This window comes from Lissotriton vulgaris, chromosome 2_1 (assembly GCF_964263255.1).
Source record: "Lissotriton vulgaris chromosome 2_1, aLisVul1.2, whole genome shotgun sequence".
Classification (NCBI taxonomy): domain Eukaryota; kingdom Metazoa; phylum Chordata; class Amphibia; order Caudata; family Salamandridae; genus Lissotriton; species Lissotriton vulgaris.
In genome coordinates this window covers 1,385,338,452-1,385,357,352 of record NC_141687.1, presented here as the reverse complement: position 1 = coordinate 1,385,357,352, position 18,901 = coordinate 1,385,338,452, and the positions used below count along the sequence as shown (strand labels likewise).

The 18,901-nt window shown below is 41.9% G+C and overlaps 1 protein-coding gene across 1 annotated transcript in view; it reads right to left on the bottom strand.

Moving 5' to 3' along the window:
- Positions 1 to 14,734: 14,734 nt before the first annotated feature.
- Positions 14,735 to 18,901, bottom strand: part of LOC147732612 (contactin-associated protein-like 5) — a 1,641,055-nt gene continuing 1,636,888 nt past the window's right edge. Inside the window, exon 24 of the mRNA XM_086957122.1 lies at positions 14,735 to 18,034. Coding sequence (XP_086813248.1) covers positions 17,832 to 18,034 — 203 coding nt within the window. The 3' untranslated portion in view covers positions 14,735 to 17,831. The remainder of the gene's footprint in view (positions 18,035 to 18,901) is intronic.

Genomic DNA, 18,901 nt, shown 5'->3' with positions numbered 1-18,901 from the left:
TTTGCATGATGTTTGTTGTGTGATTTACATCGCAAACATTTTCAGGTCTTGGTTTGTACATGTACTGTAAGAGCCGAGCTTGGCCTTTGGCTCAGCTCTGGCTCTCCCTGTTAACTTGTCGGCTCACCCATCTCTAGTTCTGGCCCCAAAATCTAACCATTGGATATAATTCTATGCTGCAGATTTATGTTTCCTGAATTTTCTGAGTGGGCTGTATAACACCAATTGATCAGGTCAACACACCAGGTCTTGATAGGGGAAAAACGGTGTTGACATGTCTTCTTCAGGGTCCCACAGTCTGACCAGATTACTTCCAGTTTATGATCTGCAGTGACCTGATGCATAAAGTTTACTCCCCACTGTCTCTGATTCAATTCACTTCTATTAACCAACGTGTGAGTCCTCTGGAGACAAACCACATCCGATACCCAGCTCCAGTCATTTTCCCCCAGTCATTTAACTGTCTGGTTTGGACTAAGCTAGTTTTGTTTTGGTTGCCATTCCTTTAGGTTGCAAGTTGGTAGATTAGTGTGTGGTCTGTTATTTTGGGGTATTGCAAGCTGTATCCTTTTATTGAATTTTTATTTTTAACCTTGGACCATTGCAGTAGAGGTAAGCATTTCCATCATTTACAGCTGGGTGTGGGATCTTGAATTGGATTTCTTGAGCAGCTCACTTCTTCCATTAACTGATGGCAACCCCACTAACCTTCTGTCACCCAGGATCATTTCATGATGTGTGCTTCAGGACTGATTGTTCACCATGGCCGAAGAAACAACTGCACCCTGTGTATGCTTTATGGCAGAAATTGGGTACACTTACACTAAAGTTTGGATGCACATTTTCTTTATGAAAGGAAGACAATTCCGTCTGTTTGTATGCTTTATGATCATTCTTAGGTACATTATTCACCTAGGAGTTTTCTTGTAATTTAAAGACTCAAAGATATGTAACAAACATAACCCAAAACTTTACACTAGTGGTCATCACACAACATTTGGCAAAGCCAATAGTTTACGCCTATATAAAATCTATAGGCTTTGTCAATGTTTGTTTTAAACAGTAGTTGCTCTGCTGTACAACATGGCTTAAAATTAAATAAAAGCTTTGTCTGTGTAATGGTGCTTTTTTTACTTTAAGTTATATTGCACATGAGCTCAACTGCTCTGCAATTTGTAAAAAACATTGACAAAGTCAATTGAAAACTATTGGCTTTACCAATGCCTATTTGTATTCCCCCCTGCAATCAGTTTAATATATTTTAAGATCTTTGTAGTAAATGTATATATGAGCAGTGTTTAATAGTATTTATATAATTTTTCCCATGTTTTCCCTGCATCTCCTTACCTCACAATGGGTTCCTCATAGTCCCTTATTACACCAGTAATTATTTTTTTAATTAATTTTTCTGTTCATTTATTTTTTCATTTATTTTTAATTTTATTTATTTATTATGTTTGTTGTTTTTCTTACATTTTTCCTCCATCCACCCCCTGCCTGCCGTAGGAGCCTGCGGTCCACCAGCATTAATTTTTGAAGGATTGTCATTACTTATTTTTCCCTCAACCCCCTGCCTGCAATAGGCGCCCAGCTGCACATCAACATTCATGTTTTAAGTATTATTCCATTTTCCCCTGGGCCCGCCTGCCATAGGCGCACACCAGCATTAATTCTTTAATGATTATTCAATTTTTCCCTGGACCCTCTGCCTGCTGTAGGCGTACATCAGCCTCCATTTTTGAAGGATTATTCAATTTTCCCTGGCACCTCCTGAACTGCTGCAAGTGTCACCCCTTCGATGCACATAAAGCAAGCAGTTACAGCAGTATGTTGTTATCATGATTGAAAATGAAATATTATGTTTAGGTGTGGTTTGACTTTGGAATGGATACACTATTGATTTTAATTATTTAGGATAAGAAGTAACCACAAAGAATTATGTTACCTTCACTATGAATAATTCAAATTGCAAAAATGACACGTTTCACTAAATGTTTTTCTTGCTTGTTTGCTTTTAGGTGCCCAAGAAAAATCAACCACAGTACTGCCAGACATAAGGCTTGCCCAAAGTAACATGACCACAACATGTGAATCCTCCATTCTCTTCCGCTTGTGCAACTAAGTGCCACTACCAATTGACAGAGCTTGGAGATGGCCCCAAATTAAGGTTCTGCCAAGAAAGTGGCCAGTGAGGAGAAGAAGAAGCCGATTTCCACCACTGGCTTGCCACCTCAAACCTTTTTCAGGAGATGTGTGCCTGCTGCACCGTCCTCCAGGCAGCAAGCTGGGAGCAGTACTCCTGCATCAACAGCACCTCCCCAACCTAAGCCATAGGCCATGTGTCTCAGTGAGGCAGCCAATGCAATAAAGGTGACGAGCAGAGAGTCTGAATTGGATTTGTCTCAGTCGCACACTAGCACCCAATCGTCACAGGAAACCGAGCTAGGTGAACGACATGAGCTGCAGCGGGAAATAGTAGATCTTCCTGAAGTAGGAGCAGAATAGGAGGTTAAGCTTCCTGATAAGCAAGATGTACCTCTTCTTGAACCACTGGCTTTCTGCTGAGTCCAAGACCCACCATGAGAAACAGGGGAAAAGGATATTTTCTGTAAAGCATTACAAGTATGAAAGGGGATGAGGAGGACTAGCCAGTCATTGTCATGGAAGCTGGCACAAAGTTCGCCAACATTACCCCTCCTATACAGCCTTCTCCAAGGGATGAGCTACTGTTACCATTGCCAGCTTCCATATTTGTAATGCTCTCACTGAGTCCTGCATCCACCACTACCTCAGTCGAACTCTGCACTGCAGAGAGGCAATCATTGACACGCCCACCTACCTCAAGTTCTTCGGCCATCAGTGGCCCACTAAAAAAGTTCTCCTTCCAAGTTTGGGTTCTTAACATTACAATATGCTCTATTTGCCATGGGAGATCTCGTTGAGGTAAACCATATTCACACTAAGATACTGGAGGCCAAATTACCCTTATGTAAAAACATCATGCAATCCGGTGGGAGGCACACCTTAAAATAATTGCTGCAAGTGGTGATGAGAGAGGGGAATCATCTCCAACCACAGTGGCAGTTGATGAGGAAGAAGAGGTGAGCTCTTTCCGAAAAGCAGCCCTGACTCCAGCAGTGTGCCAGTGTTCTGATAATCCAATGTTACAAAGAGACATTGTGTCATCCAAAGAGTGCATCTGGGCCACAATACTTGAGCTACAGTACAACACAATACTGGGCACTTTCAATACTTTTTCAGTAATTAATGTTTCACTATACAAGATGTGGATAATTGAGGAAGGGAGAGATCTGTAGGAGCAACAGCTGGAAATTAGAGCCCTGGGCAGAAGTTCTGGGGTGCAGCCTTCAACTTCCAGACAAAGTAGTGTTTTTGTTTCACAGCAGCCAACACCAGCAACAAGAACACTGGTAACAACAATGACAGGAGAAAAATAATTGGACCGAATCTCTGCAATGGCTTGGTTTCAAGTGGCAGGGCTTAAGTCAAGTACAGAGGCAAAGGTAGAAGTGGTGAAGCAAGTGGCAGTACCATGACCATTCAGAGGATGTTCCAGGTTTTTCTGAATAACCGAAAAGAGGACTATGTGAATCAAAACCCATTGGGCTATTGGTATGAGAAGAAGCGCCAATGACCAATGCTCAGTAGGCTGGAAATAAAGTATCTGGTTTGTCCAGTATCCAGTGTGTCTGCTGAGTGTGTGTTCAGTGGGGTTAGTGCCGTTGTCACTGTGATAAGGACCAGTCTCTCGCTACACAACATGGAGAGAGTAACAATGATCAAAATAAACCTATAATTCATACTACACAATTTCACTATTCCTGAAACACCACAGGAGGAGGAGGAGGGTGATTGGTCAGACTTAAGTGCGGTAGTTGACCAACTTCAGATGAACCACCTGAGTTTGATGATGAACTGTACCTCCCTGAATGAGTAGGGGATCATCTTGTAAGCTGTCACTGCTTTTGGACTCGGCGAGGATAATCTGCGCTTCCCAACCTCCACGCCTCGCGGAACCCGCTGCGCGGGTCCCGCATCGCAGAGGGGCACTCTCCTTTCTGCCTGGAAGCTGCTGCTGGGGTTAAACAGGGGCCGAGGGCTGCGAGCGAAAGGTCTGGGACTCCATTTCCCAGGAGTCCCAGGAACCCGCGCTCTCCCTCCCCGCCCCGCCCCAACAGACCGGTGGAATAAGTACCGGCTTGCCCTTCACGTCGTGGGATCATCTTGTAAGCTGTCACTGCTTTTGGACTCGGCGAGGATAATCTGCGCTTCCCAACCTCCACGCCTCGCGGAACCCGCTGTGCGGGTCCCGCATCGCAGAGGGGCACTCTGCTTTCTGCCTGGAAGCTGCTGCTGGGGTTAAACAGGGGCCGAGGGCTGCGAGCGAAAGGTCTGGGACTCCATTTCCCAGGAGTCCCAGGAACCCGCGCCCGCTCCACCTGGGCTGCTCTCCCTCCCCGCCCCGCCCCCAACAGACCGGTGGAATAAGAACCGGCTTGCCCTTCACGTTGTGGGATCATCTTGTAAGCTGTCACTGCTTTTGGACTCGGCGAGGATAATCTGCGCTTCCCAACCTCCACGCCTCGCGGAACCCGCTGCGCGGGTCCCGCATCGCAGAGGGGCACTCTCCTTTCTGCCTGGAAGCTGCTGCTGGGGTTAAACAGGGGCCGAGGGCTGCGAGCGAAAGGTCTGGGACTCCATTTCCCAGGAGTCCCAGGAACCCGCGCCCGCTCCACCTGGGCTGCTCTCCCTCCCCGCCCCGCCGCCAACAAACCTCCCACCATCATCTCCACAGCTATAAAATAAAGCGAGCATACCGCTGCGCGGGAGCGCGCGGGAGCTCGCCGGGAGAAAAGGTCGATCAAGGTCGGGTCGGGACTACTCTCTTTCATCAGTGATCCTAAATCTAGTTATATTTAGATAGAACATGAACACAAACCCACATGATGTCCTTGCGTTCAGGGAAGGGTAGACAGGTAACTGTAAAAACGAATAATGGGAAAGCAACTGGAACCTTAGATGATTTTATAACTCGGGCAACTGGGATTCTAGAAAAAGAAATTGCCCTCACTGAAAAGCGCTTGTCCTTAGATCTAATAACAGGAAAACGCTCATCCTTGGGAGGGATTGGCTCTAAAATTACCCCCAATAAGGCACCTATCCCCGAGCAGAGTGCAGATAGTGCAGATAGTAACCTAGAGGCTAGCCCAAACCTAGTGGTAATCTCTGATTCTCATACAATCACGGTAGCAGATCTAGGGGACTCCCAAGAAGAGGCACCCACACTCACTCCTATACCTATTCCATCAGGTATCATGGAGGATAGTGCCGCAGACGGTAACTTGAGCAATAACGGGCCCATTCTCACACAAGATCGTGTAGTAGGTCGTGAGCGGGAACCTAACAACCCGAATAAAAGGAAAAGAGGGGGAAACCATAGAAAAGGAACTAGATCTAAGTCAGCGAAGCCAGCTCCACCCAAAATCTTGGCAATCACTACTAAACAAAAGGGCACCCACCTAGCTGATGCGGGACAAAATATCTTCTCATTTAACACCAATAATAATGACCAACTTTTGGGGGAAATTGAGAAACTGGTTCAGATGCTCTTGTTGCCCCTCCTAGAGAAAATCCAAATTGTTAATCTAAAATTAGACCAACTGGAACATCTCATCTCACATAATACCAACTCCCTTGAAACCTTAGCAAATAAGAGCAAATCATCTGAGGTGGGGGGTTCAAATAATAACAAAACTAGTAGCACCAACAATAGTAATTCAAAAAAAGGGGGAGAGAATACAAATGTTAGTAAAACATCTAAAACACCTGTATCTGTTGTCCCTAAGGCAGCACCAGTCCCTTTAGTACGAACAAAACCTGTACCACTAGCTCGCACTAAACCTGCAGTGGCGGTCACTGTGGGGCCCCCAAGCCTAAATATGACAAGTACAGCACCAACACCTGAAGTATCTACCTCTAAACAGGGAACTACCCATGGGCCCAAACGAACATCTTCACAAGGATCTGCAGCAGATAAAGAGAGACCTCACAAAAGGAAATTACCACCTGTAAACTTGCCCCCAGACTCAGTCCCTTTTATGGTAATACTCACAGGGGTACCCCCAGTTTTGTCTAATAAAACTGAATCAAATCAGGAGTTAAAAAACAAAGTAATATACTGGCTCTATAATAACAGACCACTCCCTCCTGATTCTAAAACAAAAATACTTAGTGTGCGTAGAGTTCCCTGGGTGGGCCCAAGTGAGAAGGATCGAGAGGGGGACTGTATCCTGATCAACTTCAGTGATACCTGGGTAAAAAATATTATCTGCTGTAAACCAAGATTTGCTAGAGATGGGGATATTCAATGTATAGGTCTAGAATATTTCTATCCAAATTTGAATCTTGTTCCCCCGACTTCGCTTTACAAGAACACTGGGCAGATATTTAACAGTGAAATACACCCTGGGTGGGCCCGGAGAAATAGGGCCGTATGGCCAAACCAAAACAACTGGGGACCTCTGCAACAGAGTGAGGGCTTCTTTAGGGGACCAATTTATAACAATAATAATTATTCGCAAACTTGGTACAACGACCTAAGACCAAGACTTCAGGGGGAAGACTACCTAGAATGGTTTCCAAGTAATATCCCTTTAAGAAACTGCTTTGATCCACTTGCGGGCATGGAAGAGATAGATTGACCATCACAAAATTCCCCTGGTAATACTAACACTTTGACAATAGGAGAGTCCAGCCAGAGGGAGAAGGGAGAAAGTTGTAACGATAACCCACGGGAGAATGTTCCCGTTGGTGACAATCGTACTTCTAACCCCCAAGCCCCTGAGGCTAGCCTTACCAAAGAAAGCGAACTAAGTCCAATCATCTTAAGGCACAATCCGGAAGTATTACCAGAACCAGTCAGAAAGAACCAAAGTGAACCAAGGATGCGCCTAATTTCCTGGAACATTGCTGTGCTCGCCTCAAGATTTGAGGATGAGGCATGGTTAGACTTTGTGGGTGACTGTGACATTCTGTGCCTCCAGGAAACATGGAGCCGATCCACTCAGAAAATTGAGGGCTTCCAAGCCTTTAACACCCTAGCGGTACCTTCACAAGCGGGTAGGGCAAAAGGTGGTCTAATGACAGCAACTTCTTTAAAACTATGCAAACTTGTAACTTCTATGATAGTTGACTCCCCATGGTTTCAAATGCTAATGTTGGTTAATTTGTTTCCTGAACCTTTGTTACTGATTAACTGGTATTATAACATCTTTCACAACAATGAGACAACTGTAATGTCGAAATTGGAAGAGGCCATAGCCAGGGCTCGCCACGAGCAACCCCTACTATTCGTCATCTGGGTGGGAGACTTCAACTGTTCATTATGCACCCACGGGGACTCGAAGGTGTGTGGCTTGAGAGACTCCCATGATCAACCCCTGTTACACTTCAAACATACACCCCAGGGGGACGCCTTAAACAACATCATTATTCTAAATGATCTATGCATAGCGGAGCCCTGGGTTGGTCCAAATTCTGCTCCAATACCAACGTTTCAGGGAAGCAGAGGTATGATGAGTTTTATTGACTTTGCAATTGTCTCTAGTGGGCACTTTCATTATGTTGATAAGTTGGAAGTAATTGCTAATGCTGCCAGTGACCACAACCCTCTAATCTTATCCCTGCTTTGTCCTGTTAAACCCAAACATTCTGTTTGGGAGCAACCTGTAAAGTATAGCAGGAACCAAGGTATCACTCTCAAATGGGGCAAAATAGACGCGGTAGGTCTTGAGGAAGAGATCCTAAATGTATATAGCTCTGAATACGAGGCATCTCTAACACCTACAGCTAACCCCCAAAAGGTCATAGAGAATTTTGAATCTTTATGTGGGCATGTAGCCGAGCGCCTCACAAAACCAATTGGTAAAAATAAAAGGCTAGGTCCCAGATGGTTTGATGCTGCATGCTCGGCAACACACATATCCTTGAAAGCTGCATTAAAACAAAAACCTAGGGACATAGAGCTGGTTAGAGCATCTAGACTGGCTTATAAAGAAGCCATAGGAACAAGGAAGCTGGACTTAAAAAACCAAGCCTGGGAAGATCTAGAAAAGGCCTCGGAATTGAAGGACAGCAGGCTTTTTTGGGAAGTTATTAATCGCCCCCTTTTTACAAGTAATGGCAAGGACAACATTGTGATGCAGATTGCATGCGAAACATGGGAATCACATTTTGGGAACATTTTTAACCCACATGGAATTTTATCCAATTAACCATTACTAGGAGACGCTAGGGAATCGGTGGTCTCTCAATCTTCTTTGTCCTTGAGCTCATCGCTCACCCTGCAAGAAGTGGAAGATGCTCTGTCGAAAGGCATACCATTAAAAGCACCCGGCCCTGATCTAGTGCCTTTGGACTTCTTTAAGCACAATGTTAAGGTTTGGGCCCCCCTGTTGTTAAATGTTTTTAGAGCAGTTGTCATTGGCCGTATTCCGGCATCATGGAAGGAGGCAGTAGTGGTGCCAATTTTCAAGAAGGGCGATAGATCAGACCCCCGATGCTATTGCCCAATCTCATTAATTGATGCATCGTGTAAGATACTGGGTAGGGTCATTTTAGCCAGACTAGAAACATGGGCAGATTCGGTGGGCCTTATCGTGAATTCCCAATATGGGTTCAGAAAAGGTAAAGGTACCGTCGAACAGTGCCTGAACCTGGCCCTGATCATAGGGAAATACATGAAGGCAAGGAAATCTTCCATCCATCTTGCCTTCATGGATCTCTCAAGTGCATTCGACACTGTGTGTCGGAGCAAGCTGTGGCAAATGATGGAGGTCATGGGTTTCGAGGAACCCTTGGTCACCTTGCTCCGTAGACTCCATGAATCTACTACTGTAGCCATAAGGTTTGGGCCAGGGGGAGAGAAAACTAAGTCTATCCTCTCAACTGAGGGCGTTCGACAAGGATGCATATTAGCTCCTTTTTTGTTTCTTGTGTACACCAATGGTCTGGAAAATACCTGTTGGACCACTGTCATGATTTTCCAAAGGTCAACGGCAGGAGCATTCCAATGCTTTCTTACGCTGACGACACGGTACTTATGACACTCACAGGAAACAGTATGCAGCACTGTCTTGATGCCTTCCACAATTTCATGTTGGACCTAGACCTCAAGGTAAACTTCACCAAATCCTTTGCTATGGTCTGTGGCCCAAAGGGTACCAAAACCAGAAAGTTTGTAGTAAATAACTCCACTATTGAAAAGGTTGAAAACTTTAACTATTTGGGAAACCTCTTCAATAACAAACTAAGCTGGGCCCCATTAATGAAGACTCGAGTCCAGAGTGCTAGTCGCTCTATAGAAGGTCTGTTTCGTTTCTGTGGCAAATTAGGTCAAAAACCTGTCATACATTTAAAAACCTTGTACAAAGCTAAATGTTTGTCGGTTGCTACTTATGGGGCAGGGGTTTGGGGGACCGAAAGCCCTGACACGATACAGATTATGGAGAACAAATTTTTAAAGCGTGTATTGGCTATTCCATCAGGTTCTACAAACAGATTTGCCCATAATGAGATAGGTCTGAGCTACGTGAGTGACACCATTCGCCTTTCCCCCTTACTGTTATGGGGCAAAATATGGCTATCAGAGGACCTACAGCTCACTAGAGATATCCTCCGTGATTGTTTGAAATTGGCAAACATGAAACAGATCCCCTGGCTATCTTATGTAAATGAAATGCTCCATAAAACAGGCTTGGGTGACATTTTTGACAACCCCGAAAATATACAGGGAGATATCAAAGCTGTAATTAAAACAAGTTATTGGAAATCTCCATTTGTGCATTCCCTGGTTAGCCCTTACGTTCCTAAGGCTACTTTACAGCACCAGTTCTATTTATCCTTCACAAATCATGTGCAATGGCGATTCTACTTGACAAGGTTTAAGTTACACATCTTGCACTTTCTTTTTGCGTTTTCTAAACAGGGGGGCTGGTGTGAGAGACTGCCCCCCTGTCCTTGTAATAACAAAGATAGTCAAAGCACGATGCACATTGTTCTTTTCTGTTCCCTGTATAAGGATCCGAGAATTAGGTTTATTAAGCCGATCCTTAAGGAAAAGCAACCATGTCATTATAAAGAGGGTTATGACTATTTATTATCTCTGTCATCATCTGGTGTCTGTTGTGCAATGTTAAACTTTATACGAGTGTCACTTTTGATTAGGAAACGGTATGGCTCAATTTGGCCCCAAGAAGTTGACCCTTTGATCATGCATATTGTTGCATCGTGATTCTCTATTATCTATTTTACCTGTCCTTTAATGTATACCCCGGTACGAAGAACCTATGAATCATCTAATTTGATTGAAAGTAAAAGCTACGAGTTTTTACCTGTGATTATATTAACTAATGAATTTTATTAGTTTAGTGTTATAATTGTAAGACTGTCTTTTAAAAATGAACTTCAAATCATGTTTGTAAATGTAATTGCTTGACTTTTATGATTCTTCTGTTTTGAATCGAATAAAGTTTTTGAAACGAAACGAGTAGGCTACTGAAAAACCTTTTTATTATTGTCAAATTGCTTTGCCAGTAAAACATTATATATTTTGTTAGTATCTGACTTACACAGCCCCACGATTTAAGACACATTTATGGCCAGATTGAAATTGGACCAGTGTGCAGTGAAGAAGCCTAACCATTCCCTTCAAGGACATTGAAGACAATGCCTGATCCCACTCTATACCTATCCTTCTTTCTTTCATTCCCTAGCAGGCATGCTCCATTAAAAATCATGTATTTTATAAGACCGCCAATGTGTTGCTTCCATCAAAGGAGGCGATACAATTGTGTACCACTGTGCTTGGATGGGAACAAGTAACTATTGCACTGATGAGTGTATATTATTGAGTGTTTGTGGCTGAAGATTGATGATTCATGTGGTGGCAGCAGTGAGGGAGGGTGTTTAACTCATTTGTAAACTTGATTTTGATAATTTGCAATGTTTTGGGCCTGATGGGTGATTTTGTCTGAAACTGATTGGCACTTTCACACTTTGCAAGAATTACTTGCAGGGTCCACTCCTTGCTGTACTCTCTTTTTCTGGTTGTTCAGAGACCAGACTAGTTAGTTTAGTTAACAAACACAAATCTACACAAAATACTCAAGGTCTTTATTTCTTCTTGTTCACCAACAGTAGTGCACTACAGGTTTATCTCTCTTAATCTCATTTGGGTCAGGCGGAGTTGAACTGATTGGTTCTTCAGATTCAGGACTCAGGGCAGGACTACCTCAATAGCCAAAATAATGAAGGAATAAAATGTAATGGGCTGGAGGTTCTGGGGCCTAAGGCAGTGGCAGATGTCTCTGCCTCCTCCTCCTCCAGAGCCACCAGCCAGCAATATTTGACCTGGATGACTCCATCCATTGCCACAACATCTGGACTGATCTCTCCTGCCGAGATGATGGACCAACAGGGGTAGCTATAACAAGAAAGAAAACAGACAAATTGTAAATATTGCTCACTGCAAACACTATATATATAGTGGCACACACATGCATCACATAGAAGCACTGACTGGCTACAAGGAATTAAGTCAGAATACCACAAGATTAAAACTAAGTAATGCTTCTTTTCTTTTAAAGGATTTCCTAATAAAAAAACTAAACAGATACTTTGTTTGTAAAAATACAAATAAATTGCCTCTTGTTTTGTAGTAAAGCATTATGCAGCACAATTATTAATATTCTGGTTGTGCATCATTAATCGAGGCATGCTAGAGTCGGGTACTAGCTGCAATGGCCAAATGTTTATCTTTCTTTAATTCCAATGGCCCCGCTCTTTACCGAATGATTTTCAATTGAACCCTGACTGCAAAGAGGCAGATGAATAATAGTAATACTACGTCACACACGTCACGTAAGAACACAGATGTCCTGTCTGCCATAAGTAGACAGTGGGAAAAACAATGTACTACTGTACAGGGAAAGGAACAGGATATAGAATGTATTTGGCACATTCACCTCTGAGAATCCCATTTGCCAAACTCTAAATCAGGCACGTAGTCCCACTTTACTCCCTGGCCTCATTCTCCACCACAAATTATTTTCAACAAAAAGTTTCGCTTGACAGTGAGGTAAGTTACTATACTGCAGGGTAAGACAGAGGGATTAGGCAAGATAGAGGTTTTGCTATCCGTTGGCTTTGTTAATCACTGTAGTTGACAAATGACAACAGGATAAACATTTGAACAGATATAAATTAGTTATGGAAGCCATGAAATATATATATATATATATATATATATATATATATATATATATATATATATATATATATATATATATATATATATATATATATATATATATATATATATATATATACCTACATAACTTGACCCCAAAAAATATGCCACATGCCAAGAATAATTTAAAAAAAAATTGTTAACCAGGGACAGAAATTAGGAAATACTAATGGAGTGAAGTACGAGTAGGAGGTGACTGCGCATTGGAAAGCAGACCTTGTTTTCAGTATGTAATGTCGCATTACCTGAAGCAGATGTACATTAGATAGAGGAGTTAAAAAAAGGAGGCAGTATAAAAAAAACAAGGCATGATCATTCTAACAGTGGGTAGAGGCAACTGTTAGGGAAATAATAATAGTAACAGGATTTGCTTACTCCAGCAGAACAATCGGCCATGGCGCTGGTCATGGTAGTTTTGCCCACCATTGCACTGCTGGTTGCAGCCCTTTCAACCACCTGTGATGCACTCTTGCCCTTGGGTGCTTATGTAAGAAATAAAGAAGATAAAATAGTAGATTAGTGGTACAGTTAATCTCCCCAAAACTATTTTGACAGGCAGACGTAGTAGCATTTAACTTTCCTAAATCAGATCGCCTTTATTACTGGTATTGAGTTGATCTATTCTTAATTTGAAAATGTAAGCCCTATTCCAAATTTCCTAAACTGCATTTTGAACTACTAATGCATCAAAAGGAATGATCTTTGTTTCTCAACCCCCTTTGAGGGGACAATTTAGTCTCCCTTTTCAATGCATAGATGCACACTAAACATCACTGAGAGTTTGGGACTGTATGAGCTACATAAAGAAAGGTATAGAGAACGATAATTTACTAATTTACTCAGCCCAAGCGAGCGCCAATGAATACTAGTAGGTAGCCCCAATCACCTGGCTAGCTCAACCTGGATCAGATATTATTCGTAACGTAAATTTAACTTACCTCTTTGTCTGACCAGCATGCTGTTTAAGAACATTAGCATATTAGAAAACAAAAAATAAATAACTCACCAAGCCCCGCAACCTCGACACCCAGCAGGTCGAGCAAATCCTGTTCGTTCTAGGTCTAGCAGGTCCAGCCAGTGGTATGTCAGATGCTGTGTAGTGCACTGAACCCCAGTGATCCAGTGCATGCAATGGGGCACAGCAGTCGATACTCCCACAGGGCGTACCCTCTCCCAGGGCTGCCGCCTCCTGCCAGCATGGAGGGGAGGAGGAACTGCACATAGAAAACAAGCGCGGCCATCTCTGCCTCTGAAAATATGGGCTGAGACTGCACTCCTTGGTGGCGCCTGTGACCTCAAAGTGTGCAGCATGTTGCAGTCGCACTGGCACCACCACTTACTGCCTGCTGCTCAAACATGGCGTTGGGGTAAAAAAAAAGAAGTTAGAAAAAGAAAACATAAAAACCGATTGGAAGAACTAAAGGCGTTAGAACACAAGGAAGAAAGGGAAAACAAAAACGTACCAAAAAATTACAGAAGAAGTAAAAGAAGACAAAAATTTACAATACAGACATTGATATAAAGAAAGGCAAATGGGGGTGAATGCGTGGGATAGGGAGAGGTTTGGAAGATAATAAAATCAGATTGAAAAAGCTGGCCCAGCATCATGCACACAAAAGAAAGCAGGTGAAACAAAAAGTCTGTTTCCCATGAGAACCGTGTGGTGCCGTTTGTGCAGCTTTTCTGTACGGTACGTGCTACTGGCCTAAATAAGCAGCGCAAATAGTCGGACAAGCATTCTCCTGCTCGTTAGCTGACTTCTGCTGAATCTCAAGGATTTTTTATGGAGCTCCATGAAATTCTGCAGAGCAAAACTGCGCGAGTTCCACCAGCCTCATCATCTTCTTCTCAAAAAGCATATGCTATTGTTTTAATCTCCAAATACACTTCTGAAATTGTGCTTAACAATTACAAATAATGCGTTAATCCCATTCTTGCAAACTAACCTGGGCAATGAGAAATTTTCCATTACATTCATGAAATTTGCATAAATTTGAGTTACACATATTGTGTAAAAAGCCATAAATTATGTCAGTACACAAGTTTACAAAATTCATATTGAAAATGACTTGTCGTAAAGAGGTCCTAGACCAAAATATTACAAAAGACATTTTCCTAATAGACCAGTCTGCTTACAGATATCTCAAGTAAGGTTTAAACTCAAGATAGACCCTGAAGTTCAGTTTTCACTTGAGATTCCCTAAATTACTGTTCACATAAATCCAGAATAACAAAATATGTGAATTTGCTCACCATTAAAACTAATCAGGATATCAAAAATGTTGTGTAGCCAATATCACTTTCTCACATACATTTATGATCTAGTTTGCACAAAGCAATGGAAATAAGCCTACAGAAGAATCGGTTTGTAAAAAAATGAATCCGTTTTTATTTATAAAAGGGCAATTTAAATTCATTTTAAATTATGGCAGTGTGTTTTGTTAAAGAACTTATTTCAATCAAGTATATGAGTTCCCACCTTTAGCATGACACAATCTCCATCAATGACCCCTGATTGCATACAGTCACACTAGATACCAGATGCAATAAAAGAGCCTACATGAAATATGACTTAAATTCATAAAAGTAATACTGCCAATAAACGTACCATCCGAAAGGATTTGATTATTAGCATTAAGTCATGTTTGGTCAGTGGAAGTACACGCAGGCATCTATTTATCAGGTATGCATCCATGACTGTATTTTCTAGCTCTTCTTTGGTGCAGACAAGTGATGAAAGAAAAGCCAAACGTCCTTCCTCACGTTAAACGTTTATATCCAAGCGACACATGAGAAGAATTCTTGTGTTTACATCCCTAGGTCAGGATCCAGTAGGCAACGAATGCAAAATCAACATTTAATGTATATTATGTAGGTACTCAGGCACACATTACTCAAAGGGATAGGATCAGCGACAGAAGTAGATCATATGTCACTCTAGTTCTTGTAGGGGGATAATAAGCTGTCATATCTTACGGTATAAGAGGGCACTTACTTGTGTAACATATTTATGAGATCGCTGGGGTAAATCACATTGTCAGTATTACTGACAGAGCCTTGATTCAAGAGTTGATCTGGGTGTAAGCTTTTTTATTTCTAAATAACAGGAGAGACAACATCCTAACATTTGGCGCACATTATGTATTCTGGTCATTTAAACCAACAGTTGATAATGCCATTTAGCAACACCTATTCTAATAAAGTGTGCTAAGGAAAAATTACTGATTTAGTTCAGTGTTTTATGATCTAAAATATAAATATTATTAGTGATACTGGTAGGCGTGATTAGTAAGCATGATTTCATAGTATTTTGATGGGGCTCAAAGCAGAAAGCTCAGTCAATATTCAGCTACTTTGCTCTATGCAATACTTCTAAACACAATGTATACTGGTTGTTTGCTCAGCCAACACTTGTTTCAATGACAACACATTTCCCCATGTCATTCTGCACCGCATAGCCAGCCTTTCTTCTACCCCTCATGTGCCATTATTTTACAGTCCATTTAATATATCTTTATGGTAAATGGGGCATTAATTCATCTTCAATGAAATTTAGGCTGGTCATGGATAAAGGATATTGGCACAGGCTTGCCCCATGGTATCTCTGACACTGCGCGTTCTACCCTCGACAGGGTATGAAGGTAGTGGCAGGAGAGTTCCCGCTCTTTACTGTTCCTTAAGCGCCTCAAGTGCAAATAGGAGGCTGTTCTCGTACCATGAGCAGGCCAAGGAATCAACCTGTGTTCCAGTGGATGCTCAAAGGTTCGTAAAGTTACTTCTTCTATCCTATCATTTGGTGAATCGATGTCCATGCATTTTGTCTGTTTAAATATTTACGTTGTTTTCCTACTTTTGGGCCACTCTGCTTCCTTTGTTCATAGTGACGAACTCTCTCCCACCCCCCATGCTCGTCACTTCTCTCTTCTAAACTCGTATTCCCAATTTCAGTCTTTCTTGGAAGAAACAAGCAATTCCCGAAGCAAAGTATGACAATTTCACTAGGTAAATGGCAACATATTTGCAACATTCACAAATGGTGTTATCCATGGGTGGGCACAATATACCCTCAGACTGCTTTTCTAGGAATCTCTGTGCAAAATAACCGTATATCTAGGTTGCAATGTTAACATCAATTCGCCTAGAAACAACAGCCCTCTGCAGAACATTACTACTGAGTTCTAAAGTAGCAAGATTCAGTCATTTTCACTCAGATTGCCTGTGTTGACAACCTTTTCATTCTCTTAGATGGCGATAACTTTCTACATTTTTCCTACAAGATTATGCACAACATTCCGCTTTGTTACAAAAGACGTGTGGGCCATAAATATTCAAGCTCCAAATTAAACTTTGGCTTCACAGTCATAGTGGGAAGCCCCAGAAAACTCATATGGGAGCAGAGATATTCAAACTATTCAATGGAATTTGTGTGCAAGTCATCAATTAAAGCGTCACTGAATAGTAGCCAACTTTCCTAAACTGGTCTCATAAATTGCCAACCGTTTACAGCCTGTAATTCAATCCATCTCTGGAGCTGGAATGGGACTGTGTTTATTTGAAGGGCCTGATGTTAGAAATACATCACGAAGTAGGTAAGTCTGTTGCTAACTAGTTAGGCATCCAATTGGAGGCAACATTAGCATTATACACAGTGCGTAAATACTCTAAGCGCACAATATTTAAACCACCACAAATATCAAAAAAATTGTGTGGAGAAATAGGAATATTTCACATAAATATATATATATATACATACATAAATAAATGGCCATTTATACATCAGTTTTCACACACATACACATATATAATGCGTATATGCACAATCGGTCACGTGAGTGTCAACACCGTGCTCGCACACACACACTAATAATCTGCTTCATTTATTTCTGTGTGACAATACTAATGACATCACTTCGAGTGTTTAGGGACTAATAACTTGCAATACATACTCTCAAAGTCCAAAACGGCATAATTATTTTTTTAACAGGTATCTATTTACCAACACACTCACTGGCGTCATGTTTTTCTAGTTGTTATCTTGTACCAGTCAACTGCCAGATGAAATGAATCAGACATTTTCCTCTGTAATTCTCTATAGAAATGTTACAGAATCTTAATCTGCAAAATGACAACGAATCAAAAGAATATATAAAACAAGTCTGGTAGACGTGATTTCCTACAAAAAATATGAATATTACATTTTCGGCTTTTTTTTAAATAAAAGTTTTCACTTGACAATTCCTCTCCATTAATTGCAGCTGTGCGTTTTTCGTTCGTTACTAAATCGCAAAAAAGTCTTTGAAACACCGTGTAATAAAAATTGTATATGTCACCCTGTAAGTGCAGACGTCAGGTGCAGCTGTGAGATACAGCAGGTCTCTCGAAGTGATGGGCTGTTGTCCAGATATCTGACAAGAGGTGCCCTGTGAAACGACTGCTCTTGAAGTCAGACCGTTTGTCCCTTTAATTCCAAGAGAAAAGTCTACCAAAAAGTACCGAGATGCAGTCAGATGAAGTATTCCTTCTCTTTTTTGCACTCACTCACTGCATAGCGTAGGCCCGTTTGGTTCCTGAATGGGTGGTTCATGTGTTCGGGGTACTCTTTTTCCTTTGTCTCATTTTTTCGACGTGCCGCTTTGTGCTGATATAGGCACTTGGCCAAAACCGCCAAAAAGCAGAAGATTAGGAAAATGATGACTGCGATTAAACCTGAGGACGAAAGCAAACACAGCGGGCACTTAAAAGAGCCAGTTAAGTATGACTTGACATTTATGTGGATATGCCAAAGGCCTTCATTTAAAGCACAGGTTATCTATGGTTATACAGGTTCACAAACAACAGGCATCAAGGGATAGATTGCAACATTAACTTTTAGAATATCTCTCTCCGTGTATACAAACACAGTTACTCATGAAACAAAACTGCAAAGCTGGCCTCTGGTGCTTTTTGTTTATTTTTTAGCTCTGAAGCTGCGATGCCTGTCAAGGCACCAATTGCACGTGTTCTGCATTAAGAGTGAGAATTGCATTATCCATATGCTTCTGTAAATCATCTGCAAATGATATGTGCAAATATTCAAAGTGCAGTTATATAGGCTGGCCAAAATAAAAACGTTTATCACTTCCAACTGAAAATATAATATGTGCTTTAGGATATTCATATTTCCTACTCTCAGGCTGCAAGCCTCCTCCAAATATACAACAGGGTTTACATCCCTTTTACTCATGCTTTGGTTGAAAAATACTATAAAAACTACATTTTCCACATTGAAAGAGCAACCATATAATCAGATTTGTATTGCCTGTAGGGTTTTGTCCATCTTTAATCATTCTGAAGTGTTTCACACGAAGCAATCCATATTGCTGACTGATCTGTTATTTAAACACAATTTCCCTGTAGTTCAGCGACCAAGCAGCCAGTAGGGGCCAATACGAATTGGGGGTGGCGGGGGGGGGGGGGCGGCGTGGGTGGGGGTGCGGATTATTAAAAAAAGATTCAAGCCTTACTGCCGCATCTCTCAATGTCTCTCCTCGGGAATGGAACAGGAAGCAGGCAGTCAGGCTTCACTGACCAATC